General features: G+C 52.4%; 2 protein-coding genes across 6 annotated transcripts in view; one reads left to right on the top strand and one right to left on the bottom strand.

Annotated features, from left to right (window-relative positions):
- The window catches only part of ABRAXAS2 (abraxas 2, BRISC complex subunit), a 943775-nt gene that overhangs the window by 145454 nt on the left and 770532 nt on the right, over window positions 1-27789 (bottom strand). The gene's annotated exons all lie outside the window — the stretch shown is intronic.
- Window positions 1-27789, top strand: part of FAM53B (family with sequence similarity 53 member B) — a 255921-nt gene that overhangs the window by 55607 nt on the left and 172525 nt on the right. For 3 of the 5 annotated variants that reach the window (XM_050803751.1, XM_050803750.1, XM_050803752.1), the window contains exon 4: window positions 6155-27786. In XM_050803751.1, coding sequence (XP_050659708.1) covers window positions 6155-7380 — 1226 coding nt within the window. In that variant the 3' untranslated portion in view covers window positions 7381-27786. Of the gene's footprint in view, window positions 1-6154; window positions 27787-27789 lie in introns of those variants that run through there. The other 2 variants (XR_007728722.1, XM_050803753.1) reach the window with 2 other exon arrangements.

The following is a 27789-nucleotide window of genomic DNA, read 5'->3' as shown; positions in this document are numbered from 1 at the left end:
CATTCTCCTGTTCTTTGTGGCATAATCAAAAGTCAGAAACTGCAAGCTCAGTCATCAAGCCTCAGCTTTGGAAGAGCCTAGTCTGTCCAAGACTGTGAGAGAACTGGGCCCGAGGATGCTTGTGTGGCTCCCCCTCCCATCTGCAGGCAAAGGCTCATGTGTGTTTGCGCTACACACAAATGCACATGCTCTCACGTATGTATAATTTCAGACTTGTGAAGATAATGCTCACTGGGGACACGGAGAAGCTTTACATGCCCTAAAGGCTAAAGCAACAGGCACAGCATAGAACTGAATGGGCTGGTGCTGTGCTCTCAGGCTGTGGGCTGTTGCGCCCTGCTCAGGTCTGCCAGCGGCTTGGTGTCAGGCTGCAGGTGGATGGGGGCCCTTCTGTGTATCTTTAGGACACAGCTGATGGGCCATTGCGTGTTCTCAGGGGGAAAGTGGGAGGCTTCACACTCATCTTGTTCACAGGAGTAAATTAGCTTCTAAGGCCTTTGCTAGTGGCTCTCCATTGAGAGCATGTTGTGTAGCTTGAGAAGGAGGCCCTAAGGATCCTCATCGTGTCCTGTGAAACTTCTAAGTACTCGAAGGGTGAAGTGATCCTTCTCCATTCTTCTTCCTGGAATTGGCCCAAACCGAAACATAAAACACCAACTTTCAGTGATGTTATGAATTCAAATTTGTAGAGACCAGAATTGTCAATCCTCCTGAAGCTTCGGGGCAGTGGGGCTGAATGGTCTGGATGGGCTGCCATTCTGACAGATGTTTGAGAACTCAGTTCTCCATGTCATCCGCTTTCCAGAACAGCATTTCTCAACATTTTTGCATTGAAATAACCTGGGGAGCTTGTTAAGATGCAAATGCCTACCCAGAGAGATTCTGATTTACCAAGTCAGAGACGGGGTCTAGAAACCTGCATTTTAACAAACACCCCCAAAGGATGCTCCTGTAGGTGGCCCGGAAGCCACACTTTGAGAAATCCTAGTCAGAGAAGCCAGGTTTCCATTCCAGCCAGATTCTACAGAGGCTGGCACCCAGTTGCAGCTCTGGTTGAGTCAAGCCTCAGCTAGGAGAGCGTTTTCCAGTACCGTTAATTATCCTTATGATGACTGCTGCTTTTGAGAGCCTACTCTATACCCTGTATGAGATGCCTGTTTAATTCTCATAATAGCTATGAGGAACTGAGTAACTAACAGAGCTGAGGTTTGAACCCAGGTCCTTGCCCTTTCCGCTACACCAAGTGACTGTTGCTCAGTAGACTCCTACATCATGGCCATTGTGACTTGAAAGAGTTATAGTTGTTTGTGCAGAAGTGATACTGAATGAGGGGGCAGGGGCACCCCATATCCTCTTCTTGGAGGCCTACCGAGGCCCTTTGTACGGTGTGACGTGAGGGCCTAGCGCTTGGGGCAGTTTGCCATTAAAAATTAGCTTCTATTCCTGTTTCTTTTGTCTGGTGATCTGACCCAACAAATCGCTTTCTGTTCCCTGAGCGAATGGGGAAAACACAGGGCTAAACATAGCCTTGATTGTTTTTACTTTTCTCATATTGTACTTCTCAAAGCGATAAAGATAGAAACAATTACAATATTATCTGCCTGCAGACTGAACAAGTGGCCACCTGGCTGGTGTTGATACACAATAACAGTGCTTTGCATTTTCAGAGTGTCTTAGACATGACTCTGCCAACCCATCTCCTGGCTGAGTCACACATGGCCACATGGCCCAGGTGAGGCAGACAGTTCAGGGCACAGCCCAGGTTGGACTTACCTGGCCAAGGAAGACTCACCTTTGCCAAGGACAAAAGACAGGTGAGTCCAAGGGGACACCACATCCTCTTGTAGCTTTTATCTGCAGTTTGCAATCCACTCCCTCATTCATGCACCACTGACTAAGGTCTGCTGTGTGCCTTGCTCTGTGCTAGGCACTGGGGAGCCACACTGGGGCTGTGCTTGAGAGTCTGTGGCTTTAGGAGGAGAAGTAGATGTGTAAGCAGATCCATAAAGTTCAGGTACCTCTGTGCTGTACAATCATAGAGCTAGGAGAAGGCGTATCTTCAGAGGATCTTTGAGTTGGCTTTTTAAATGAGGAGACTCTTGGTGAAATGAGGATAAAGGCAGGAAAAGAACATTCCAGACCTTTGCAAGGGTGTGAATGAGTGAAAGAGCTGATGTTGGGGGAAGCTACAACTTCTCTTCACAGTTAAAAACTGACTCTTCGAATCTTCCCTACAACAAATCTTATAGGCCATAGAAGCTTACTCTGTAACATAGAAGGAGTAGGTCCTGTAGGAATTCATCACCCAGCTCTGATGTCCCTGGGTTTTGGTGGTTACCTCAAGGCCCAGCAAGTTGGACTTCCAGCCTTTCTGCATATAGGTCTTACCTGTGCTTGCTCCTGCAGTCTAGTTACTTAAACTTTAGTTTTATAAAGAATCGCTGGTGCATAAGAATTACCCTTTTGGGTTGTCTACACAAAGCTGGGTGGAGGAGGTGTACTTTGTGGGCTGGTTCAGGAATTCTTCAAGGATGGTTTTGATTCTATGTGATTATTTTCTGACCTCCACTGTCATAGGAGGTTTGCTACCTGGAGTGTAGGGTTTGTTGGGGGAAATGATGAGGAGATGGGCCCGGGTGCCAGTCTGAAATGCTTGTCTTCTTTCCCAGAAGCAGCGGGTGACAACTGAAGCAAATAGGCCACAATAGGTGGGGGCTTCAGGAAGTTATCTAGAGGCAGTGAAGAGGTAGGCCTGGAGTAGGGAGGCCCTGAGGGATTCCTTCAAGAAGCACCAAGATTGCAGGCTGGCCATGGGAAAGGAAGGGCAGATGGGAGGGATGGTTTAGCTGCCTCTCGATTTCCCTTTCTTCTATGATTTCCCTAGAGATGGGGAAAATTCCAGGCCAGTGGCGCAAAAATGGAATAGAAAATGGCATCCTCTGAGAGTGGGATCAACTCCTTTTCATCTCACGGGTTTCCCCGAGGCCTGGCGGAGACACAGTCTGTAGTATGCCTCAGGCTCCGTGAGCACCGGCCACCCTTGCTGCTCTGTGCCAGACCCGTTGGTTTTTTCCTCAGTCGGCCACATTCCTGGCCCATCTGGTGCCTCAGTGCCTTGTCTCAAAAGAGAAGTTAGTGGCCAGCATTTGGTACAGCAACTTCCTGAAAACCCAGAGGAGCCAACTCAGCAGAGGGCGGGCTGTGGGCCCCCACCCTGACCCTGGCTCACTTCCTGAGTTCAGCAAGGGCACAGCACCAGTGGGCTTGGTGGTCACATCCCCCACATACTCGGTAAGACGTTTTTTCTCAGAACATTTGGAGACTATAGAAAAACAAAAGAGAAAAAATAAATTAACCAACCAGCTGTCTGCCGATCCACTATTAACATTTTGGTTTATTTCCTTCTTACCTTCACATACAACAGACATATTTTGCTAAGTAGAAATCACACCCTCTATACAGTTTTACATCCTATTTCTTTATGCTCAACTTTATATTATTAGCATTTCCCCACATCATTTAATGTTCTTTGAAACTCTGCTTCTTCATGCTCCATGTTATTCCTTGATAATTTATTTAACCAGCCCCTGCTGTAAGATGTTTTAATTATGTTTACCATTTTGCTATCGCTCATCATTTTGATGAACATCATCTTACATAAATCTTCACTTTTTTCTTAGGATAACTTTCTGTTTTCTTTTAAATTAGATAACTGGGATATTTGTGACTCTGTCAACAAGAGTTTATATTTCCTTTAATTTTACTTTATAGCCGGTCACGGCGGCTCATGCCTGTAATCCCAGCACTTTGGGAGGCCAAGGTGGGTGGATCACTTGAGGCCAGGAGTTTGAGACCAGCCTGGCCAACATGGTGAAACTCCATGTCTACAAAAAATACAAAAATTAGCTGGGCTTGTGGTACACTTCCATAATCCCAGCTACTTAGGAGACTGAGGCACCAGAATAGCTTGAATCTGGGAGGTGGAGGTTGCAGTGAGCTGGGATTATGCCACTGCACTCCAGCCTGGGCCACAGAGCCAGGTCCTGTCTGAAAAAAATTTTTTTTTTACTTTATATTAGTTTATTGGACTTTCAGCTGCTGACCAGTGTCAAGTTGAAGCTGATTTAATAGAATGGTGAATACCCAAAGGGAATGGTTTCCTTGATGGTGAAGCCTGTCTGAACAACCTAATATAACTTGCAGGAAGGGGTACGTTGGATGGTTTTTGGAAGTAATTGATCCAGTCTAGTTGGAGGAGCAGATATTGAGACCTGCTGTGGTCAGGCCCTGGGAAATTTCAGAGATGAGATGAACGATGTATGATGAAGGAATTGGATGTTTAGCGACAGTCTTGCTTTGTTGCAGCTGGCTTGCCTGGGCTTTTGGAAGGTTTCTCTCCTGCATCTCCAGCTTATGAGGCCCTCCATGAATACAGCCTCTGGATAATTTCTAGCAGTGTCCCCTGCCAGGGTCCCAGCCCCTCAATCTGTATCTCATGACCTTGGCAGGATGCCCAAGAGGAAGGAGTACCACTGTTAGCTGTGCCTTAGCTTTTCCTCTGGGCTCCTGGCCCTCCCTTTGGGCTGCACAGGTCATTCCCGTTGAGTCAGTCAAGAAGCTGCTGCTTGTGACGCTCAGCTGGCTGTGTCTCTTGGTGCCCTTTGAGGAGTGGCCACTGGTAGAGGAGATAGGTTTGTAGTCCTTGCTGCCTCGAGCACTCATGGGTTAAGTCTCAGTTTTCTGCGTCTGAGCCCATCTTGCCTGACCCATAAACTCCTTAAGGCCAGGGCCAGAGTCAGGCTCCCCTGCAGTCTGCCTCAGCGCTGCAGTGTAGTGAAAAGGGCCTGTGCTCTGGGGCCTGACTAAGCTGGGTTTACATCCTGTCTGGTGCTAGCTCTGTGGCCTTGGGCTAGTTGCTCAATGTCCCCCAAACCTTGGTCTCCTGATCTGGTCCATGATGGTACCTGCACTCAGGGTGCTGTGTGGATTACACAGCCCAGGTGAATGCTCAGTAAGTGATCTGCATTGCTGTGAGACCCTGCATGCATTTAAATATCTACCAAATATCATTTCAGGTTTCACTTGTATTCCTCTCTTGACTGACTCAAACCATTCACATGTGCATGATTTATAAATATATATAGGTTCGAGAAAATAGTACTAACAGGTTGTTCCCTGACAGCATGGCATATTTCTTAACTTTGCTTTTATACTGTAGACTTGAATACAAGAACTATGTCAAATTTATCTTTGCATCTCCTAAAATTCCCCACATGGTGCCTGATTTCATAGTAGAAAAACAGTAAATAGTTCTTGAATATTTCACAAAATAAAGGTTCAAGTGCAAATGTAGCATTTCATAGCAGGATAGGTTATTTATTTGTGTATTCAAGTAAAGACCTGAATACATAAGTTTAAGTGGTGCCCTTAAGTCTGTGAAGCCCAAGACTTGTTCTTATAGATTTTAATTGCTTTAAGTGAAAAATCGAGTGAACACAGAGAAAATGCTGTGATTGGCAGCCATTGGTGACATCGATGTTGAGCATTTTGATGGAGGTGATCTAAATCAGTACCAGCTCCAGCTTCTATTAGCAAAGGCTTTCAAGGTGGAATTAGGGTGAACTAACCTGGCAGTGCCCCAGCCATCTTTTGGCCTTGGCCATCTGAGGTGTTGAGACATCTTTGGTTGTGGTCTTCTGCCAGGGCATCGAGTCCCCGTCCTGAGAACTGCAGAGAACCCAGTGGCACTTAACGTATGTCTTGTCCTGACTCTCTTACTGGCCAGGGCAGGGCTCAGGGCAAGTCGGTTTCCCACCCATAAGATGAGAAAGCATTTTGGATGAAAAATATTGCTTTGGATTCTCCTGGGAGACAGTATGGTACACTGGAAAGAAAACCATATCAGGAGTCCCAGGGGTGTATCTGGATTCTAGGCCCTGCTCCGCTTCCAACTTCCAACTCAAAGCCTTGAGATTCACTTCTCCTCTCTGAGCCTCAGTTTCTCATCTGTAAAATGAGGTTGGACTGGATGGTTTCTAAGGGCCTTTTGGCTCTAAGATACTGTGTTTGAAACGGGCTGTTGGTGTGGAGATATTAAAGGGCTGGAGCGAAGGCCTTCTCAAATCCTGTTTTCTCCTTGTCATTTATGAACCAGAAAATGACAGATGGCGAGACCTGGACAGGAAATGCCCTCTTCAGATTGACCAACCGAGCACCAGCATCTGGGAATGCCTGCCTGAAAAGGACAACTCACTATGGCACCGGGAGGCAGTGACCGCCTGTGCTGTGACCAGTCTGATCAAAGACCTCAGCATCAGCGACCACAACGGGAACCCCTCAGCACCCCCTAGCAAGCGTCAGTGCCGCTCACTGTCCTTTTCCGATGAGATGTCCAGCTGCCGGACATCATGGAGGCCCCTGGGCTCCAAAGTCTGGACTCCTGTGGAAAAGAGACGCTGCTACAGTGGGGGCAGCGTCCAGCGCTATTCCAACGGCTTCAGCACCATGCAGAGGAGCTCCAGCTTCAGCCTCCCTTCCCGGGCCAACGTGCTCTCCTCACCCTGCGACCAGGCAGGACTCCACCATCGATTTGGAGGGCAGCCCTGCCAAGGGGTGCCAGGCTCAGCCCCGTGTGGACAGGCAGGTGACACCTGGAACCCTGACCCGCACCCCATGGGAGGGGGCCGGCTGGACCTGCAACGGTCCCTCTCTTGCTCACATGAGCAGTTTTCCTTTGTGGAATACTGTCCTCCCTCAGCCAACAGCACACCTGCCTCCACGCCAGAGCTGGCAAGACGCTCCAGCGGCCTTTCCCGCAGCCGCTCCCAGCCGTGTGTCCTTAACGATAAGAAGGTCGGTGTTAAAAGGCGGCGCCCTGAAGAAGTGCAAGAGCAGAGGCCTTCTCTAGACCTTGCCAAGATGGCACAGGTAAGAGCCCCAGCATCCTGGAGTCACCTTGGTGCTCACTGGAGCCTCTGCTGGGTCTGGGCCGTCCTAGACAAGCATAGAACACCAGTTTCAGAAATACCCAGGAGTGGGTTAGTTTCCTTGTTTTTAAAAATCCTTTTCAAAGAAAGATTATTTCCAGTTGGTTTTTTAAAAGCGTTTCTTTCTTTCTATTTACAACCAAATATTCCCTTTCACTGTGAGTGCAGTGCTAGGGGTACAAGGGCAGGTGGATGGGGAGAGGTGGGCTGTTGGTGGGCAGACTCACTGGACCAAACACGGGTGTTCCCCTCCGGCCCTTCACTGAAGCCGTCTCTCCCAGGAAGCCGCCCCTGCAGCTGCTGCAAGAAACGTTTACACACACTGGCATTCAGTGTCCCTTGGATTTTGCTGGTCCTGAGATCAGGGGTGTGGGTAATGGTTTCCGAGAGCTAGTGATTGTGGAGAGCTTATTCCTTCGATTAAACTGTTGAAATGTGAGTCCCTCAAGATGCTGTGACCAACATTCTCTGAGCTGCCTCTGCAGTCATCCTTGCCCTTTGCTGTAGAAGTATCTGGCCACACGCCCCTGTCACTTGGACTTTATCCTCTTTGCCTTGGAGCTCTGCCTTGTGCTAACACTGATCTTGGATATTGATTTGAATGAGATGAACTTGGAGTTCACACTCTGTCATCAGGAGCGTCTCTGAGCCTGAGAGTTGGCTGCATCTGGTTCTGGCTGGGGATGAGGAAGTGGTGCTGGCCCTTGTGACCTCTGACTCAAGGATGGGTGGATGTGATGGGCCACAACACTATTGGCTCTGTGTTCATCTAGGAGCTGTCAGTTGCTTAATGCCGCAGTCTGACCATCATCTTTTCTGGACTTATTTATGTAAACATTGGTCTCACTGGGTTTCAAGGGGTGAAGATCTTCTTGTTGGTGAGGATGGTTTCAGAGGGGTTGGCCTTGGTCACTCAGCACTATGGCCACATCCAGGGCAGGCGGGCTCATCGTGCTCACTGTGTTTTGGGCGGGCATAGCTGACTTCCTTCCAAGCCCAATGTTGTTTTCTCAATTGGATCTTCTTTCCTTTTACAAAGAATGTGCAGTTTCTCTTCATGGGGTTTTGTTCTTCTCTCCTTTAGTTCCTACTCCCAACATAGAGGTCTATCCAGAAAAGAAGAGGTGCAGGTGTCTTAAGTCTAAAGCATATCTGGCCCCAGAGTCCAGACTTTCTGGCTACCTTTGTTCAAGAGCCTGGGCACTGGCTGGGGCAGTGGGAGGGCAAGATGGTGGTGTGCTCGTTCCTCCCCTGTGTCAGTGGGATCCGCCTGGGGGAGAGCCTGAAGGGGTGTGGGTCAGCGCTCCTGCCCCTCCTCAGCTGGTTTCCATTTCTTCCATCGTGGCTCCAGGCGTGTGCCGTTCTTTTTGCAGTGTAGTGGAACGTTCTTGACTTTACTAGCTGGACAGGGATTGAACGCATTTATTGGACACCAAGAGGAATTTCCCTTCTCCAGAAAAATGTAAATAGGTAAAAAGTCTGGAAAGGTGACAGATTTGGGTGACTTCTGAGGAAAACCCAGAGCCCAGAGTTCTGGGTATGATAATGCTTCAGTTACATTTTTAATGCTGAGCATATTTTATTACCTAATGAGTAGATAGATAATAAAAACAACATACATGTTATTATATGTTACTAGCCACAGCTGGAATAACACCACTGGCATCATTGGAGACATTTCTTGACCTCGTTTGGTTAGATACTATTTAAAAATACAATGCTCAGTGGGGCTGCGCCCAGTTGTATAGATGGCTTCATTGGCCCCAGGCAGGCCTCCCAGATCTGGGAAGGTGCGTGGAACCTGAGGAGGCTGCTCTGGCTCAGCCTGTCTGTCCTTGGCCGCCTTCTTGGCAGCGGGTCTTGAGCACAGGGAAAGTAGAGAGGGGCCTCTGGAAAGTGTGTGTGCCCAAGGCCTATGGCCAGAGCCCTGAGGCTGGGCCCGTGAACGCTGAGCCATGCCCCCACCAAGAGTCTAGACCCTAGTCAGCCCTCTTTTCATGGGGCTCGGCCTGCTTTGGCTCCATCATCAGTTGATTTCTAGCCTGGGGAGGTGGGCCTTGCTTTTCTGTGGGGCCCTGAGAACGAGGCCTAGGGTATCCATACTATGTATTTATCAAGAGCCCTGGATAGTGCAGGGCCTCGTGCATGGTAACCTGATGAGCTGGGCATGTTGCTGGTGTACAAGGACTAACATGTTGCTAGATGGCCACTGAGGTTAGACCACTAGCCACAGACCCCAGTTTCTACATGCTGTGGCTTCACTCAACATTTGGGACCACTGAGAAGGGGCTGGGGTCTGCTCTGCATGCCCATGGAGGCAAGACTTGGAGTTGGGCTTTCCATATCTTTGGAAGGGTAGGCTTGTACCCAGGTGTGGCCCATGCTTCCTTCCTCTGGGCTCTGGCTTCTCTTTCGTGGGCCTTTTGATCTTGGTTTACACATTGCCTTTGGGGGTGAGAGCTCCACTTGTGCATTCTTGTAAAGGCGCCCTTCGTATGTGGGTTCTGAGGCCAGGTGTGTGAGAGTCTGCAGAAGGCCTTTTCAGTTAGACCTTTGGAGCAGCTGGCCATTCTGAAGAGCCCCAGCTCCCCTAGAGGCCCCGACTGGGGCCCAGAGTAGATCTTGAGGGTGTGCGTGAGTACATGGGGTCTTCCCTCTGGCCATGATTCGATATGGCCAGATGGACTGTGGTAGCTGGAGCCCCTCCAGCCTGCCCGCAGGAAAGGGTCCAGGGAGAGAACCCAAGAGAGTAAGAGGGCAGGAAGCTCCGAGGTCCAGGGCCCTGCCCTCATCTGTATCCACAGTTGAGTTCAGCAGGAGCAAGTGCCCTGGGGTGTAGACTCTGTGCTAGAAGCAGAGGATGTCAGGAGATGTGACCTCAGAGCTTGTCCATTCCAGTCCCTCTTGAGGAAACTGAAGCTCTCTTGGTCCCTATGCTTGCCAGGGCTCTTTTGGGCATGGTGTTCACTTTTGGATCTGCATTTAGAAGGCGACATTGACACACTAGAAGGCCTCCAGAGGTGGGGCCGGAGACTGGAAGCCCTAGGCAAATTGCTTGACATGTCTGTGCAGCAAATGCCACCACTGCCACAGGATTGTGGGAGGAGCAAGAGAAACAACTGTGGATAGTGCGCTATCCATATGGGTGTGTGTTTATATATGTGTGTGTGTCCACATCTGTTGATATGTGTGTGTGTGTCTGTGTCTATATGTACACACACCCCCCCCCCACCCAGTGCTTTGGCTGGCACAGGCTGGGTGCTGACAGATACTCATGATCATCGTCACAGTCACGGGACTTGGAGGGAAGGTGTGGGCTGCTTCTGGGTGCCTCCAGAGGCAGAGGTAGGAGCAGAGGATGGACGTTCCTGGGAGGTGCCCTCAGTCTGCTATGAGAATGCCTATTTTTCGGGAGGCCGAGGCGGATCACAAGGTCAGGAGATCGAGACCATCCCATCCCGGCTCACACAGTGAAACCCCGTCTCTACTAAAAATACAAAAAACTAGCCGGGCGTGGTGGCGGGCGCCTGTAGTCCCAGCTACTCGGGAGGCTGAGGCAGGAGAATGGCGTGAACCCGGGAGGCAGAGCTTGCAGTGAACTGAGATCGCGCCACCGCACTCCAGCCTGGGTGACAGAGTGAGACTCCGTCTCAAAAAAAAAAAAAAAAAGAATGCCTATGCCTATTTTTCTTTGTTTGTCCACCGTTTTCCCTGTGTTTCCATCCTCCCTTTTCTGTTCATGCCACTTTCTGTGTCTTGTTTGTTCGTCTTCTTGCCTCATCGCTTTTCTTTTGTAAATGGGAAGGAGGCCGGCCCTGCAGCTCAGCTCAGCCCAGCCTGCAGTCAACTCTGTGTTCAGAGCCCAGGGTTATGAAATGGTGACAGAATTGGATTCGTCCCCCCCCTTGCCAGAGGAAGTTGGCCGTGTGTGAGCATTCTCCTGTCTGTCACCCTTGAAACGAGGGTGGAAATATCCCGGGGGCGCGCTGGCCACCCTACCCCTTCCTAGCCGCATCCCTGGGGGACAGCTGTCCCAGTTAACTCTTGTCTGTTGGGGATGAGACGCACACGGTGGGGTGTCGACATTGCTTTCAGATTGTCTTTGCTCATGTCTTCTTAAAACCCCAATGCCAAGAGAGCAGGCAGAGATGCTGAATGAGGCTGCAGGTGAGGTGGCCATCTGGATCCTGAGTTGGGGAGACTGACTGTAGTGAGGAAAGCCCTAATGGGGGAAATGACGCAGGGACCTAGTCCCGCAGTGGCCGCCCTCCCTGTACTTGTAATTACAACCACTTGGTTCCACAGAGCAAGTTGCCCAAAGGCAGCTCAGAGGACTGGCTGTGCTGCTATCCCTGCGCAAGCCTGGCCCCGTGGGCCTCCTGCACAGCTTTCCTCCTCACATGGTGTTTTTGGCCCTCCTGGCTGGTGTTCTCTGTGAGGCTGCAGCCTTCCTTTTGCAGAATGACAATGTGTGCCATTGAGGGCAGGGCCCAGCCTGAGGGTGTGACTCGTTTATTAGCAGGACTTTTGCTGACATTTTCCTTACTGCTTTTTTGAGACCTGGTTTGACCACCCAGCATTGGTTGGCTCCCAGCAAGACTTGAGCTATATGAGGCCATTTAGACATAGATCACATGTGTGTGTGAGCAAAGATTTCAGAAAAAAGCAACAATTAAAAAGATCACCCATTGAATGCAGTCCCCCTGGGTGTCATAGTCCCTGCTGTATTTTTAACTCCAAGCTGGTCATTTTGAAAGAGCAACAAATTGTACTTCTCAACAGTGCTTCAAACAGAAGCAAGATGTTTGTGGGGAGGGGTCGGGATGCCGAAACAGAGGTTTGATTGATTGCAGCTGCCCACACACTGAGTCCCCAAACCTCCCTGAGCAGGCCTCAGAACAGGCAGCAACTGTTGTGTTAGCAGATGTTTGAGAGACCGTGAAAGCTGGCCAGGGGCAGTTTGGGGTAGAAAAGAAGCATGAGGTAGAAACCAGCATGCCAGCATGTCTTTGGGAAGCCGCTGAAAGCAGTATTCCTGGGGGTGAGTCCAGGAGAGTTGGGTGGGCGGGGCTACAGGGGCTGTGCAGGATGAGGGGTTGCTGCAGGAAGTCGTGAGAGCTTGTGCAGATGCTCATCAGTGACTCGCAGCTCTTTGCTGGACAGGTCCTCTCCAAGTGAAGCCCCCCAGCCAGCTTCCACTTTCCATCTTTTGTGCCGGTGGGGCCACCTTTGAGGGACAGTGGCCCTTCTTGGTCGCCATGGGGTTGGCTACATGACTTCTTGCTCAGGCACTCCCAGCAGCTGCAGGCCAGCTGTGCCTTTCCTTGGCCAAGTTTCTGTGTGGCAGACCCAGCTTGCCTGCACCTTTGTGACTTTCTCCTGTCTACCCTGCCAGTGGCTGTTCCCCTTCAGTTGCTTACGGTTCCCGCCGCCCTGCACCCTCAGCACCCTTCCTCTCAGGGTGGGAAGCTGTGCCGATGGCAAGTAGAGGAATTCAGAGGTGGAGCACCCCTTATAACACGGACTGCAGACAATGTGAAGATCTGGTGAGAGAGGTGGGCTTGGAAAGCCCTAGAAAGCCCATTGGAATGAAAGAAATGCTAAATACAAGTAAAGGCAAAAACTTTTGTGGGCAGGCACATGGGAGTAGTTGCTTCTGACTTAGAGATAGTTAGGATAGACTTGAACAAAGGAAGAGAGCCTGTAAGACCTGGGCTGTCAGAGTTTAGGGATGTCAAGGGGGCAGCTTTGGGTGCTGAACTAGCACGCCTCCTTCCGTGCTCTTGACAGACATTGCTAATCAATCATGGCAGCCTTTTCAGGTGAACTTAGTGGAGGTCTTAGAATCCTCCCCTTGGCAGTCTTGGCAGCCATTGCTAATTGATGGGTAACTGAACGTTATCTGCCATCTCTGTTCTAACCCATCCCCTCACTTGAGGATGAGGCCTCTAGAGTCCAGGAAGAGTTGGGGCCTTGCCCAAAGTCACATGGTGAGGCACCCCGGAAGGTGGGAACCCTGACCTCTTGACCCCAGGCTCAGTGCTCCCGCTGCTGTGCTTGGTCCTGGGTGAGGACCACTCAGCTGGCCCTTCCAGAGAACTGATGTGCATGGGGCACAGAGAGTGTGGCAGTGAGAAGTAGGAGCTTCAGAGTCAGATAACTGGGGCTGTGTCCCCATTCTGCCACTTTTGAGCTGTGTGCCCCAGGCCTCATGTCTGTGTCTGTAAAATGGGAATGGCAGTGCCTGTTGCTCACGAGTGTGGGAGGAATCATGTGGCATGGATCTGGCACATGGTTGGCACTCAGCAAATGCCAGCTTTGATGAACAAAGAAAGCCCAGGCCTGCTGCAGCCTTTCTCCCATGGTAGCTCCCCTCGTACCCTCTGCTGCTCTGGGCAGTGTCCTGGGCTGTCCACTCTTGGTGGGCTGGGATCCTGCCAGCCGTGGCGCATGCTGGCGTCAGGCTTCCAGGAGACTAGTTTCAGCTCTAGTCCTCGTCTTCCCTGCTTCCCATCCTTTCCCTCCCTTTCTTCCCTTTCTTTTGATGGAGTGTTGCTCTGTTGCCCAGGTTGGCGTGCAGTGGTGAGATCTTGACTCACTGCAGCCTCCGCCCAGATCCCTCCTTTCTGTCTCTAGTCACAGCCCTCAGGTTGCACAAGCAATCTGCTTAAGGTCACTGGGATCGAGGCCGAGTGTTGACACAATAGCTTTGCTCTCCTGGGGAAGAGGAAAATGGGAGTTCATCTGGGGACTGCTAGGGAGGCAGCTTTTAGTGCCACTTACTGATTTCCATGCTTCAACTGAGAGCCATCCTGAGCAGAGAATGTTTGAGAAGCTATGAGGCTCTGGGAGGCCCCGGCTCGCTGAAGTAGGGGCCCTTTCCTAAGCCAGCTGCTCAGATGAGAGCCCCGGGTGTGCTGGGAGTGCTCTTGGCTTGCCAGGCCCTGCTCTGGTGCTGGCAAAGAGGCTTCAGAGACCCTAGCAGGCTCTGCCCTTGGAAGGCTTATGGGCCGGAGGGAGAACGAGGCCTTACCAGCTGAGGCCTCGCCACATCAGAGGATATCGCCAGTCCTGCTTCATGGAAGCCAGAGTAAGAACAGCCTGTGGGTCAGCTGGCTCTTGCCCCTTTGGCTGGTTCAACTCCAAGGGCCCCCAGTGGAAGGTTTAGAGAGACCCTCATGTTTTTCCCAGGCTGCTGAAGGAGAAGCAGAGAGCATGGGCTGAGACGAGGAGACAGAGGGCTGGTGGGAGAGCGGGGCCTCAGACTGGAGCCCTGCCCACGAACTGAGCCCCATCCTCATCCTGGGCAACTTATGGAATCTCTTCATGGTTCAGTTTCCCCATCCTCAAGGAAGGGTGGCGACGCCCTCTCTCACTGTGTTAAATGTCTCATTAAATGAGTTCATTTGTATGAAGTGCTCGGAGCTTAGTACTGTGTGCCCAGGACATGTGCTCAGTAAGAGTTGGCTGCCATATTGGGAGTCGCACTTTAGGAGTAAGGGGAGAAATTTGGCAAAAGGAGGGACCTGCTGTTCTTCAAGTGTGAACTATCCTCCCCTCAGGAATTCCTTGTCTCTGCAGCGCTGACGTGCTCTGCCGCATCCCTGCTCCCCAGAAGAAGGCCTCACCTGAGGTCACAACTGAGTTGTTGAGCGGTGCTGCAGGGGTATGAGTCCCAGGCTCTGTAACTCTGAGGGCAGGGATTTGCCTTATTGCCACGTGGTAGAGGCCTCTCATATCCGAAGGGAAACAGAGGTACGCTGTTGTTGGAATAGAGCTGCGGTTGGAGTCAGAAGAGCTGGGTTTGAGAGGCACTCTGCCACCTGGCTGTGTGGTGGCTGTGAGCCGGTTGCCCTACTTCTCTGAGCCTCGGGTTTCTGACTGTACGTGCATCTGCCCAGGTGTAGCCATGAGTGTCAGGTTACCTGGAAGCCAACACACTGCAGGTTCCTAGACCTTGTCCGAGAGAGTCTGAATTAGCAGGTCTGGGGCAGAACCCTAGTACCTCGGGGTCCCAGAGATGGGCATATTCCTAGCCCAGTGACTCCACAGATGCCCAGGGACTAGTTTGTGTCATATGGAGATGGCATTGAGAGTTCAGGTCCCTCAGTCAGGAGGTACCAGCTCAGCCTGGATTAGGAAGGGTCTGACCTGGAGGAGGATCCAGGTCCTAGGGTGAGTGCCCACTGAGCTGCTGTACCAAGCAGAGCAATGGTTTCCCCGCCTGCCAATGAAACTGCCCATGCAGGAGGGCTCGGGGTTGACTTACGCTGAGTTGAGTACAAGGCGCTGCTTCAGAAATGTCTGGAAAGCCTGTTCTAGTATATGGTGTTGAACATTTCCGAGGCAAGTTCTCATGGGTGGGTTGTTAAGGGCAAGTTCCACACCCTGTTTGATATCCTGCCTTGTGTGCAACGGCAGAGTGAATGAATGACAGGAACTCTGAGTGCAGGGTAGAAGCATTAGTAGGTTTTAAGCAGGGGAGCAAAAGCACCCCGTAAAAAGCTCCTCTGGCACGACAGTGAGCAGCATGGACTGTAGGTTCTGGGGGAGGTGGGGAGGCCAGGCAGGAGGCTATTGGCAAACATGAAGGTGGGCTAGACGATGGTGGGGGCAGTGGAAGTGGTGATAGGCATAAGGGGCTCAAGAAATGTTCTCAAGGTAAAAGCAGCAGGGCTGACTTCCAACTCACCCTAGTCATAGGCTTCACTGGGCAGAGAATCAATCATCTTAATCCCCAAAGGTGGCAACTTTCTTTAAACTACCCTGTTTAGTGTTTGTTCATCGTAAGTCCCTCTTGTTATCTAACCTGCAGTCCTCACTTTGACTGTATTTCTTCTTGATCTGTTCTCAGTAGAACTGAAATCCAGTGGATCACCATGACCTATTTTGTCTCTGTATGAAAGTATCTATGGGACTCTCTTACCTCCTGTCCTTGCACATCTGTGATTTGCTAGCCCAGCTGCTCCTTGCCACTGGGGAGGCCCCATTCCTTACCCTTTCCTGTCAGCCCTCAGTTTGCAAACTTCTGACTGCTTTGCCCAAGCTTCTCTGTTCTTGTCCACTAGAAAGTGGCTGCCCATTCTGAACTCTGGGCTGGAGAAGGGCTGGGGGCAGCTTAGGGCCACAGGAGGATTCTTTCATGGTTTCTAACGCTTGTCACGCTGGATCTTGTCTCAGCTGTGCCACATCTGGTCAGTTTACAACAGCTGGGACAGCAGCTCCCGGAAACAAGGGGCCTGTGATGGCCTCCTCAATTCTCCTAATGAAGCCGGGTAATCCCCAGCTGGGCCTCAGAGGATGCAGCGAAAGGGAGGTCTGCCTTATTCCTGCTTCCTTATCTGGGACATCAGGAGAACGCCTGGTGGGAAGCCCCTCCCAGCCCGAGGTTAGCATGGTGCCTGCGGGCTATTGAGCCCGGTGAGGGCCAGAGCAGGAAGCACAAAGAGGTGCATCACCGAGATGGGTGTGGGATGGAGACAGAGCTGTGCCCAGAGCCCAGCACGGCTGGTGCCTGACCGGGCCTTTTCCCGACACCATGCAGGCCGCTGACCTTTGTGGGTCCATTAGTGTGAAGCCTTTACTTTAGCCCACTTCGCCTTTTGCAGCATGGTCCTCTGTCGCCCCAAGCACTGCACCAGTAGAGAATTTCTCCTGCTGACAGGAGCCCATTTATCTACCATTTTTGTGGTATCAGCCATCCGGAATCACCACTCTTTCTTGCAACTTCAGGCCACAGTCAAGAAATCAGAAAGCAAACGCCACACGAAGAACAAACCCTTTGCTGCAGTCCCCATGCTGGCGGGAACTTGGTTTGACTAGACTCAGAGTGGGTGTTAATTGCCTATTTATGGCCAAAAGATTAACAATGCCTCCTTTGAAAGTTAGACATAGTAGAGCTCTTGGATAATTCCTTTTTGGGAGGGGGAGGAGTGGCTTAAAAAAAAAACTCTTGGAAAACAAAAGCAACAATTGGTTGCAAAATATAATGCAACCACCAGAAGCTTAATTTGTGAGCAATAAGGCGAGTTCACATCAGTAATGTGTCACTAGAGGTCATCAGGCACCCCCCCTTTCCCTGAAGGGCCACAGACTGCATTTACTCCGCATGGAGTAGTGGTGGCGGTACGGAGGCCCCCGCTGTTTCACTGCTGGAGCTCTGTGGGTGGAGTGGGTGAGGCAGGCCTCCTGGATCAGCCAGGGCCTGTCAGAGGCAGAAACCAGCCCATTAGATGAGGTGAATTCACTGTGAGCAATGGTTAGCTAGGTTTCTGAAAAACTAAAAAGCCAAGAAGAGAAAAAGAAGTATTAGTATCACGCAGAAGCAGCTACAGGAAGCCACTCCCCACTTTGGGCTAGGGGACCCCCAGGCAGAGACTGCACTTCTGAAAGCTTGGCAGCATGGAGTCCATTGGCCCCACTGGGCTAGGGCAAGACCTGAGAGGCGGGGGCGCCGGCCAGCTGGTCCCGCAGAAAGGGAAGGTGATGAAATTGGTTCTGTGTAAGTTGGAAATGCAGCAAACGGGAAGCAACTGCTGCGAACGGAGCAGATTGCTCCTGCAGGTCACGCAGCATGGCTGGATGATGGTAACGGCGCAGGAAGCAGACGGGAGATGCACAGCCGTCTCTGTCCCCCAGCCTCGCTCTGCTCAGCATCCTTCTGTTGAATGCTGTCTGACGTTCTCCAGCGGGGCTGGGGATCTCTTCTAGCGCACGTCGCAGCTCCGTCCTAGTTTGTTCTTTACTCAGCAGATTCTTGCCTGGAGTGTGCTGGCCACCTGGCATTCAGCTAGGCCCTGGGGATGTTTCTGCAATGCAGAAAGGGGGATGGATGTCATGCAGGCCAACAACAGGCAGGCAGGGCCATTTCAGATGGCGATATTTGCGCTAATGAGAATCCAGCAGGCCAGCGTGGTTTGGATCACCAGGCAGGATGAGACAAGATGGAAGTGGGACGTGGCCAGCTTTAGATTGAAGGAACAGGGAGGCCTTGTTGAGGAGGTGACACTGGCACAAATCACAGATGATGAGATGTGTTCAGCTTTGCAAAGATAATTAGGGAGAACGTCCCAAGTAGAGGGAAGGCAAGCCCCAGAGGTGGGAGTGGGCATGGTGAGTGTAGGGCACAGCGAAGCTGGGGTGACTGGGGTCGGAGCGGGCGTGGTTGAGTGCAGGGTACAGCGAAGCTGAGGTTCCTGAGTCGGGGGTGCAAAGGATGCTTGAGAGGTCGGCAGGGCCATCACGGTCGTCCTTGCAGGCTGGGGTGAGGAGTGGGCTTTTTGCCTGGAGCCCAGGGTTGGAATGCCATCGGGGCCTCTGGGGCCAGGATCTGATGGGATGCTCAGTCACCTGCCTTACCTGACTGCTATGCTTATTTTCCACCTTGGGGGTTTGACCGCAGACGGCCCCAGGGAAACCGGTGCAAGGAGGTCATGGCAAGAAGGCACATGAGAAGCGTACCAGAGAGATGCTTAGGCAGGCCCCGGTGTCGGGCACAGGCTCAGAGGAAGTTAATCAGGCACCTCTGCAAGTGCCTCTCATGGTGATGAGTGTCACCTCCCACCCTAGGCTCACGGGGGGTCTGAGTTCTCCCCTGCCACATCTGCACACACATCAGCCTGGCCCTAGCTTTGGGAAGTGGGTCACTAACTCCTAATCCGCGGGCCACTGTTTGCAGGGCGTCCTCCCTCAGGCGTGTGGGCCTCACCCACCCTGTGAGCAGCTCCTCCTGTTCTGCTTTTCAGGGAAGAAAATGGAGTGCTGAGGCCATGTGTCACTGGCTGCGTGGCAGAGCGGTGAGTGGGGGCCACTCAGTCGTTGGCCTCGACAGCCCGTGGGCCCCCGTGTCTCCATAGGGCTGCCTTCCTGAGGTGCGCTCCCCCACCACTTGTGAAGCACAGGGCTCAGGGGAGTCTGGGATTTGCCCTAGGCTTTGGGTTCCCTGATGGTCAGGTGGGGATGGTGACATCCTCTCGTGGGGCTGTTCCCAGCCTTTGGCCCAGGGCCTGGTACTCAGGCCGTGCTCAGAATGTATGGCTTTTACTTATCACATCCCTTGGGCCCATAAACAGATGGATCATTGAAACCCCAGTGGCCCTGACTTCTCCTCCCAACCGTTGAGCAGACTCTGCATTTCTTGAGCTATGAGCAGGTTGGTAAAGCCGGGCACGGGGGTGATAGAGAGGCTCTGTGGTCAGCACCATGGCCTCTTTGGAAGAGCGCTTTAGTTCTGCCTGGCACTGCGGTTCAGCTGTCCGGTTGTACAAGTCCAGGACATGAGGGAGAAGGGCCCAGTGATCTGGTGCTCTGCCACACTGAGTGGAGGCATGTGGACAGTGCGGGTTACATCCTTCAAGTGGACACATCCAGAATTTGAAATAATCCTCTTACTGCCCAAAGCAGAACCTTTGAACCATTTTTTTGGTGACTTTGCTGAAGACTTCTGAGCCCTTGGCCACTGCCTTCTACCCCCCACAACCCCCAAAATGGCTTGTCTTGAATGGTGGGGAGGAAGTCCAAGCCAGCCCTGCGCTTTCCCAGGCCAGGGGCCTGGCTGGCCTCCTCTCTTGGACCTCTTAGCAGCTGCTCCAGAGGCAGCACCGGATGCCCTCCACTCACCTCCCTCCCGAGGGGCACCTTTGGAGTGACTGGCGCATCAGGCCTCGGGAGGGAGTGGCAGGAGAACCTGGCATTCTGTGTCCCAGAAGGAAAAGGCCTATCAGTGCCCACACTTGAAACTTGGCACACAAGGGGAAGGTGGTTTGAGGGCTCACTGTAACGGCGGCTGTGCCGCACCATACCCCGCCAGGCCTGGTCTGTGCACACTTGCTGGGCCCGCTCAGCCTCCATGAGGTCCCCTCTTGCCTCATGGCCCCTGGCCCCACTTCTCATCTGCCTCTTTGCTCTTGTGCCTCCTTAGGAAGATGAGACAAGGAGAGCACCCTTGTGGGCTGCCTGGGCCTTGTCCTACCTTTCTGGCTCTGTACCATGTGTCCCCTGTGGAAGGGCAGGTCCTGCCTGGGATGGACTCAATGCTGTGCTCTTGTCTGCCAGGCAATTCTAACAACAAGTGCATGTGCCCGTATCCCCTTGCTAGTTGGTAGCCAGCTTTAAACAAGCCTGATTCACCTAGAGAGTTTCCATCTCACTGTAATCTACAACAGTCTCGGGCAACAAAATTTTCTGAGAATTGATGGCAAATAAACATGGGAACAAATACCTGGTGGCAGGGGAGCCAGTGGCTAGAAAGACCCTGCTTTGAGGGGTGCAGTCCTGCTCAGACACAGTTTAGGTGAAGGGGCGAGATGGCTGTGTGTTTGGGGAGAGCATTTCAGCAGGTGTTGGCTGATTATGCAGCATTAACTGTTTGGCAAGAAAAAATATCTCATCTGAAATGGTGTGAGGTTAATTGTCCCTCAGCAGAGACACCAGATCTTCAGCTTGATTCACACAGGGAAAACTATGAGCAAATATGCATGCCGGCATCGGCTGCAAACCCAGGACAGCAGGAAATGGAAGTCAGTGTCTGGCTTGGGCTCCCCTGCTGGGAGGAATCTGGGCTCCAGAGATAGGTGGGCCTGGTGTGGGGTTTGGTGTGCCCCTCACCAGCCAAGTAGCCCTGAGCAAGTTGCTGCCCCTCCCTGGGCCTCAGTGTCCTCTTCCTCATGCCGTGGGAGTTAAGCAGCCTGATGAGGGAGAGCTTCTAGAGCTGGCAGCTGTGCAGTACTGCCTGGAGAGGCTCAGCACTGGCTCGGAGTTCTTGATCTTACTTTGTTGCTGCTTGTGATCTTCCAGTAGGGTCTCTGCTTCTTATGAAATCTTCATTTGAGGCATCTCTGGAGGCATTATTCTCGTTAGCTTGAGGGGCAGTCCAGTGAGGGAGGCAGCAGCCCTCTGCCCTGTGACCCTGGGTGGGGCTGGGAGGCTGTAGTTCGAGAATGGGGAGAGTTGGGTGCCTCGCACCCCAGGCACCAGGAACAGGAGCCTCTCCCAGCCCTGCCCAGTCCTCCTCAGCCCTGCAGATGTGGAGGTTCAGAGGGCAGCCTCTGACCGTGCAGGTGGAGTGCCGGGCCAGAGCTGTGGGCTGCTGACTGTTGGCAGGTGAGGTGGGGGAAGATTTGCAGAAGAAACTCACCTGTTGTATTTTCTCCTCCGGATAGCCCCATGAAGAAGGCACGTCGTTACCCATTTTAGAGGCCGTGGCTGAATCTTAGAGGAAGCAGTCCAGTGAAACCAGAACTTAAGCCACATAAATAATTTAAAATTCCTAGTAGCCAGTTATTAAGAGAAGAAAGTGAAATGACTTTAAATAATATATTTAACCCAGTATTTCTAAAATACTGTCATTTCCACGTGTCATCGATGTAAGTAAATCATTAATGCATTATTTTATGTTCTTTTTTAGTACCAGTTTCAGAGATCCACTGGTGTGTCAGGTGACAGCAGGTCTCAGTTTGGCCTGGCCACTGCTCCAGCATTTAGCAGCCGCATGTAGCTTTGCCGAGTGGGGCTTTGGGGTACCGGTGTAAGAGTGGGAATTGGGGGTCAGCCTTGGTTCCCACTTGGTGCTGCCATAGACCCTTTTCCTCTGGAAGACCCCATTGCGAGCTGATAAAGGAGGAGCTGGGCAAGAGGCTCCTGCCTGAGGTGCTGGGTGCTCTGGGCTGTGCCCTCTGCCTTGGGTATAGCAGGCCTCAGGAGACCTGAGGACCAGAGCATCTGGTGCCCACAGGCTGTCCATGGTGGAACTAGAAGTTCCTAGGCTCACCTGCTCCACCTTCCTCATGGGGCTGGTCCAGGAGGCCCAGGGAGTTCACTGTTTCCCTGAGCATCCTGCCCTGGTCTCTGAGGCATGCTTTTCTACTGTACCCATGCAGCCCCGCTCAGCCTACTGTTCCTGGTGTGTGGCCAGGGCAGGGCTGGGGGAGATGGGAGGTGGCAGGAGACGGGGTGGTACAGGAAGACAGGGGCTTCTCATCAAGGGGTGCTGAGAAGACAGCTTTGCAGCGTGACAAACCCTGGGCCATTTTTCCACGGTCGTAGTCCTGCATTTCATGACTGGGCTGTGCCTTTGTCCCTACACGTCCCCTGCTCGAGCCACTCGTGTCAGGTTCTACACAGCTGGCCAGCTGCAAGCCCCATCAGCAAGGAGCTCCTTGGGGTGAGCCCCCACCTACCAGCACTCCAGCAGTGAGTGTCAGCCTGGAAGGTTGCAGTGGCAGGTGGAGGGAAGGCCCCAGAGTGGAAGGAAATATGGCAGAGATGGCTTTGGACCAAGCCGAAGGTTCCAGAGCTATCCTGTCTCTGGGGCTTGGCAGCCTCTTAACCATAGTTTTCCTGGAAAATTGCATTTGTGGCTCTGGTTTGCCCCGCCCTTCTGGGAGGGATTCACAGGAATGTCAGGGCCTCTAGCTTATCAGCCCGGGAGCTTCAGAAACGTGGCCCTGCCCACCAGGGAACTTTCTGGGCCCTCAGAGTCTAGGCAGCCAACAAGCTTGTAAGTTGGTTCAAATCAGCATGCATTGATTGAACACCAGCTGTAAACAAGTGCCTGGGCCAGGGCTCCGGGAAGACTAGCATGTACAAGACCCCGTCCTTACCTGTAAGGTAGGTGCAGGCTACAGGGCTGGGGTGGAGATAGCTGTGTCTGCGTAGCCGACTATAAGCCAAGTCACAGGAAGATGAGCCAGTCTCGTCCTCTGAGGATCAAAATTCAGTTCTAGATTGATCTCTTTGTTCAGCCACTATTTATTTACCTAGTACTTGCTGTGAGTCAGGCCCTTGTGGGCACCAGGGATGCAACAATAGAGAGGATAGTTAGCCCTGGCCTCCTGGAGGTCACCGGACCAACAAGTCATCACCTAGAAATGTGGAAAAGGCCATATCACCTGTCCATGTGACCAATGCCCAGCTCTGCCCTCTGAGCCTTGGTTTTCTCACCCATCTAGCAGGATCCGTAATAGCAGTTGCCAGGACGAAATAAGATGATGGACATAGGGCCTTCATTTCTCACTTAGTATGCATATGGGATTGTTCTAGGAAGTGAGGGGCATGTTTTGGGTTCTGCCTGTCATGGGCAGGGCCTAGCATTGGCTCCTTTGCAGGGGAGCTAAGAAGCTCTCTAGTCAGGGGAACAGGCTCGGGCTGCCCCTCAGTTGGAGTGGAGAGGAGACACAGGCACATAGATGTTCCTAAGACCAGGAACAGACAGTCGGGCTGGAACTGGGGTTGGAGTGGAGACCACAGCCCTGAGAGCCACCTGGAGAGTTGGGGCTTTATTCTGTGGGCATTGGGCAGCCAAGGGTAGCCCTGGGCAGGTGTCCAGAGACTTGAACCTCACTCAGGCGGTAGACAAGTTTGCGGCAGTAAGAGAAGGCTGTGCCCATACATTTGGTACCCTTCAGTGGAGAAGGGGGCTGTGGAGCTGTGCAGAGCACTGGAGGCTGTCAACCGGTTGGGCCTGGAGCCCTTGGGAATTCCTTGCCTGGTTCTCAATGAGGGTCCAAGGGCCTGGTGCACACAAGCAAGGGCCACTGGCTGGGGTTGACCTCTGTAGGGCCAGTCAGGTGGGTTCTCCTTCTGCCTTACCAGGAAGGGAAAGTTCATTAGGGAAAAAGGAGCTCTGTCAACTTTGTCCTAGGGGACCCAACCTGAGCCAGAAATCAGGAGCCAAGAAAGCCAGAGGCAACACTCCTGGATCAAGCCGCAGCAGAAAGAAGCTTTGGGACTTCCCTGTGGCCCCACGCAGTGAGATGATGGGGACTTCTGCCCTGGGCAGGCTACTTAACCTCTCTGTGCCTCAGTTTCTTGGTCTGAAAATTGGGTAAAAGCAGTGCCTGCATACAGCAAGTGCCTAATCATTGTTTTGGAATACGGGACTATCCCATTTCTGTGGATGGTTGGGGTAGCCACTGAGCATGAGTACTGAGGGCCTGGCCTTGGGCACAGCCAGGTCCTATCTTTTGCCGTCCTTAGGTGACTTGCTGAGGGCCGGAGAGTTGGCTAACTTTGTGCCATCTGCGTGGAATTTTCTACCCTCAGAGCTGTAGCCCTGCGGGTTTTGAAGACTTTGGGGCCTTGTAGCCCCTGGTAGAAAGGCAGATTGTGATGGCGGAGCTGGGCTTGGAGCCTAGGTCGCTGCCTTCCCGGCCCAGTGTTCAGGCTCCCCAATCTGACCAGTTTCCTAGAGGCGAGCAGCATGCCAGGGTGCACCAGCCACCATTGACTTTTGGTCCTGGAGGCCTGCTTTGGCTGGGGTTTTGCCCGCTTCCCATGAACACCAGGCACCCAGCACCTGGGAGGCGGGCCAAATATTGTCACGTGTGCTGGATTGCTTTTGAAGGCTGCCCGGGGTAAGTGAGCCCCAGCTCTGAACCTCCCTTCAGGGGCTCTGTGAAGGTGCTGGAGGCTGCTCTCTGGCAAGTCTTGTGCTCGATCTGCTGGTGTCAGGCAGCCCTGGGGGCCAGCCCGAGAAGAGGTGCCAGTGTGTGCAAGTTCCATCCCTTCGCAAGTGGAGACCAGCACCTGCTCACCACAGGTGTGTCTCGGCCAGGTGAGGCCTGAGCCTCATAAGCTCCTCAGTGCCTGGTGCTGTGTGAATCTGGTGCCCAAGCTCTCTGGAAAGCATGGAGGCATCAAGGCAGCACTGACTGCAGGGCCTGGCACGGTGTTAGCTCACTTAAACCTCGCAGTGTTCATGGAGTACACTGACGAACAGGGAGGCTGGGCATAGAGGTGTCCCGTGCCTGGCTCGGGAGACCTGGGAGATTTGGCCCAGAGCCTCCTGGGTGGGTGGGAGGAGGTGAAGAGCAGTAGCATCGGTCTCTGGAGACTCCCAAGGGTAGAAGTACAGGGAATACAGGCTGCTGGTCGGCGCCCTGGGGTAAATGAAGGCACACGACGAACCCTTGTTAAAGGCCCAAAAATCACCATGGAAAGCTTCCAGCTCCCAGAGTGCAGTTCACCATCCGGCACGAAGACATCACCTGGCAGCACGATGGGACTTCAGAAGCTCGGTCCCCAACCCAGACCTGCCGGATCAGAGTCTCTGTTTTAACAAGACCACCAGGTGCATCGTGAGCTCCTTCAATGTGGAAAGTGCTGGATATGGGAGACGGGCCCTCTGTGGAAGGCCATCTCTGGTTTGTCTTTGGTTTGGGCAGCCCTCTGGTTCCTCTTGCAGCTGGGGACAGGTTGGGCCTGTTCTGCAGAGTGGGGGCCAGAGCCTTACTTGGCAGCCACTCCAGTGCTAGCCTTTCTCTAGCCTCTGATGTTGGTCGCCTGCTCACACTGTCTCTTCTCCCAGGAACGAGGGCAGTATGGTTCATGTCAGGAACCTTAGCCAGAGCTCTGTACCTCCTTTGGCCTAGGCCCCACTCCTTGGAACTTTGGACAACACACAAATGACAGCACTGATGGCTTTGGTCATGCACAGGCTTGCACTTTGTGTGTGTGTCCCGTCCACCACTGCAGCACTGAGAGGCAGGGATGAGGCTCTGGGAGGAGATGCAGCCTGCCTTGTGGTCTTCTGGGGTCCACACTCACATGACATTGAAAGACAAGGACAAGAAGAAACAGGCTTAGATTTGAGACTTGACCCTCAGTGTGCAAAGGACTCAGTGACCACTTCTTGTTCCTGCTCTGTGTGAGACCCCCTTTCACCTGGTCTAGGCTTGTAGACAGGTGGGCAGTCAAGGCTTGAGGCACGGTAACCAAGCAGTGGTGACAGCTGGTCCTTGAGGCCAGGGCCTGTACCTGTGTGGTTCTTTAACTAGACCTCTAGCACCTACCAAGGTGTCAGTGGTTTCCCAAAAAATCAATGAATTGACAGGAACTTGCTCTGTCACCCAGGCTGGAGTACTGTGGTGTGATCGTAGCTCACTGTAACCTTGAACTCCTGGGCTCAAGTGATTCTCCCACCTCAGCCTCCCAAGTAGCTGGGACTACAGATGCATGCCAGTATGCCAGGCTGATTTTTAAATCTTTTAATTTTTTGTAGAGACAGGGTCTTGCTATGTTGCATATGCTAGTCTTGAACTCCTGGCCTCAAGCGATCCTCCTGCCTGAGCCTCCCAAAGCACTGGGATTACAGATGTGAGCCACTATGCCCACCCTCTAAAATTAATTTATTGAATACATGGATGGATGGATGGATGGATGGATGGATGGATGGACTAACGAATGGAGGCAGGAGGCCTGGATTCTTCCCTAGTGGGCACATCAGCTCCTACATTGATGAAACTCAGTAAGCAAGGATGACACCATTGTTTATTGGGGACAGTGCGGCAGGCACTGTGCTAAGTGTTCGTGTAGTTGTGGATTATCTTTAATACAGCCCTGGAAAGTGGGTATTGTTGTGCTTGTTTTACGGAATAGGCTGAGGTTCAGAGTAGCAGCCATGGTCACAGGACCAGCTGTGACCGTGAGGCCCATGCTTGTTCCACTCCCCAGGAAGGGGTCTGGGCAGGGCTCTGGGTGCCAGGCCCCTTTCATCTCAGGTGTTGTTCACAAAGCATTCCAGTCCAGTGAGGGCTGGAGTCATGGAACTGAGGGTTGGCTAGGACTTCCCGCCTTGCTGTGGTGGACACAGGATCCCTGGTGTGAGACAGCCAAGCAGCCCGGCTCACCGATCGGAACCCAGACCTGGGATGGCAGCGGGGATCTCACATGACGTCATCTAGGGAGCTTGCTCTGGCCCCTGCTAGGCCAGCCATCAGAGCCATCTAAGACAGTCTAAGGTGACAGTTGTCACTGTTCTGGATGAAGTAGGCTAAGATTGGATCATTACTGAAATCTGAAACTTGAATTTAAGTGGTGACAACACGCAGTGCCCAAACGGGGGCAGTAATGGTGGCCTTGGTAAAGCCCAGGAGCCTGTTTAAGGAACCCCCTCGTGCTTTTGACGGGCACCAGAGGTGTTGGGGTGGTGGGGGCAGAGGACCTCAAAGGCCCCTTCCCTCCTCCCCACTGCCCTGGCCTTGAGGCCTAGAGAGACCTCGCAGTGCGGGACGGTGGCTGTGAAATTGTCTCAGAGCCCACCAGCTGGGAGAAGGAAAAGCACGGGACAGGCGCAGCCTTTATTCCAGGTGTGAGATCCTGTTTGGGTCCTTTCAGGAGGCCTGGCTTACAAGGAGAGCTAGACTCTGCCTTTTTCCTCTGCAGCTGCGGTGGGTTAGAGGGGAGCCATGGGCCCTTCTCCTCCTGGGCCTCTCTCAACCTTCTGGGGACCATTCTCATCACAGCATGACCTGGGGAACACTCACAGAGGACAGAGGTCCCAGTGTCTGTTGGGTTCTGTGTGGGATGCGACATTACCTCCGTTTAATATGCTAACTATAGATCTGCTGAGTGGACAGACCCCTGGAACCTCCTGATTAGGGGGACATTCACTCTACTCATGACTCCAGTTATGGCCATGTCTTCCAGGAGTGGTGACAGCTGTCACCTCAGAGAAGGGGTCAGCACACCATAGCCCACAGGTCAGATCCTTCCATTGCCTGTTTTTTTTTTTTTTTTTAATTTCAATGGCTTTTGGGGTATGGGTGGCCTTTGGTTTCATGGATGAATTGTATAGTGGTAAAGTCTGAGATTTTAGTGCACCTGTCACTTAAGGGAGTGTACATTGTACCCAATATATAGTGATTGCCTGTTTTTATAAATAAAATTTTATTTTTATAAGTAAAGTTTTATTGGTACACAGCTCTGCCTGTGTACGTACATGTTGTCTCCAGCTGCTTTCACGCTACAACGGCAGGGTTGTGTAGTGGCAGGGCTGGGTCATTATGACAGAGCCCGATAGCTTACA

The sequence above is a fragment of the Macaca thibetana genome, chromosome 9 (assembly GCF_024542745.1).
Source record: "Macaca thibetana thibetana isolate TM-01 chromosome 9, ASM2454274v1, whole genome shotgun sequence".
In the NCBI taxonomy this organism is placed as follows: domain Eukaryota; kingdom Metazoa; phylum Chordata; class Mammalia; order Primates; family Cercopithecidae; genus Macaca; species Macaca thibetana.
The sequence above is the reverse complement of the archived record's forward strand: the minus strand, read 5'-3'. Positions and strand labels throughout refer to the sequence as shown.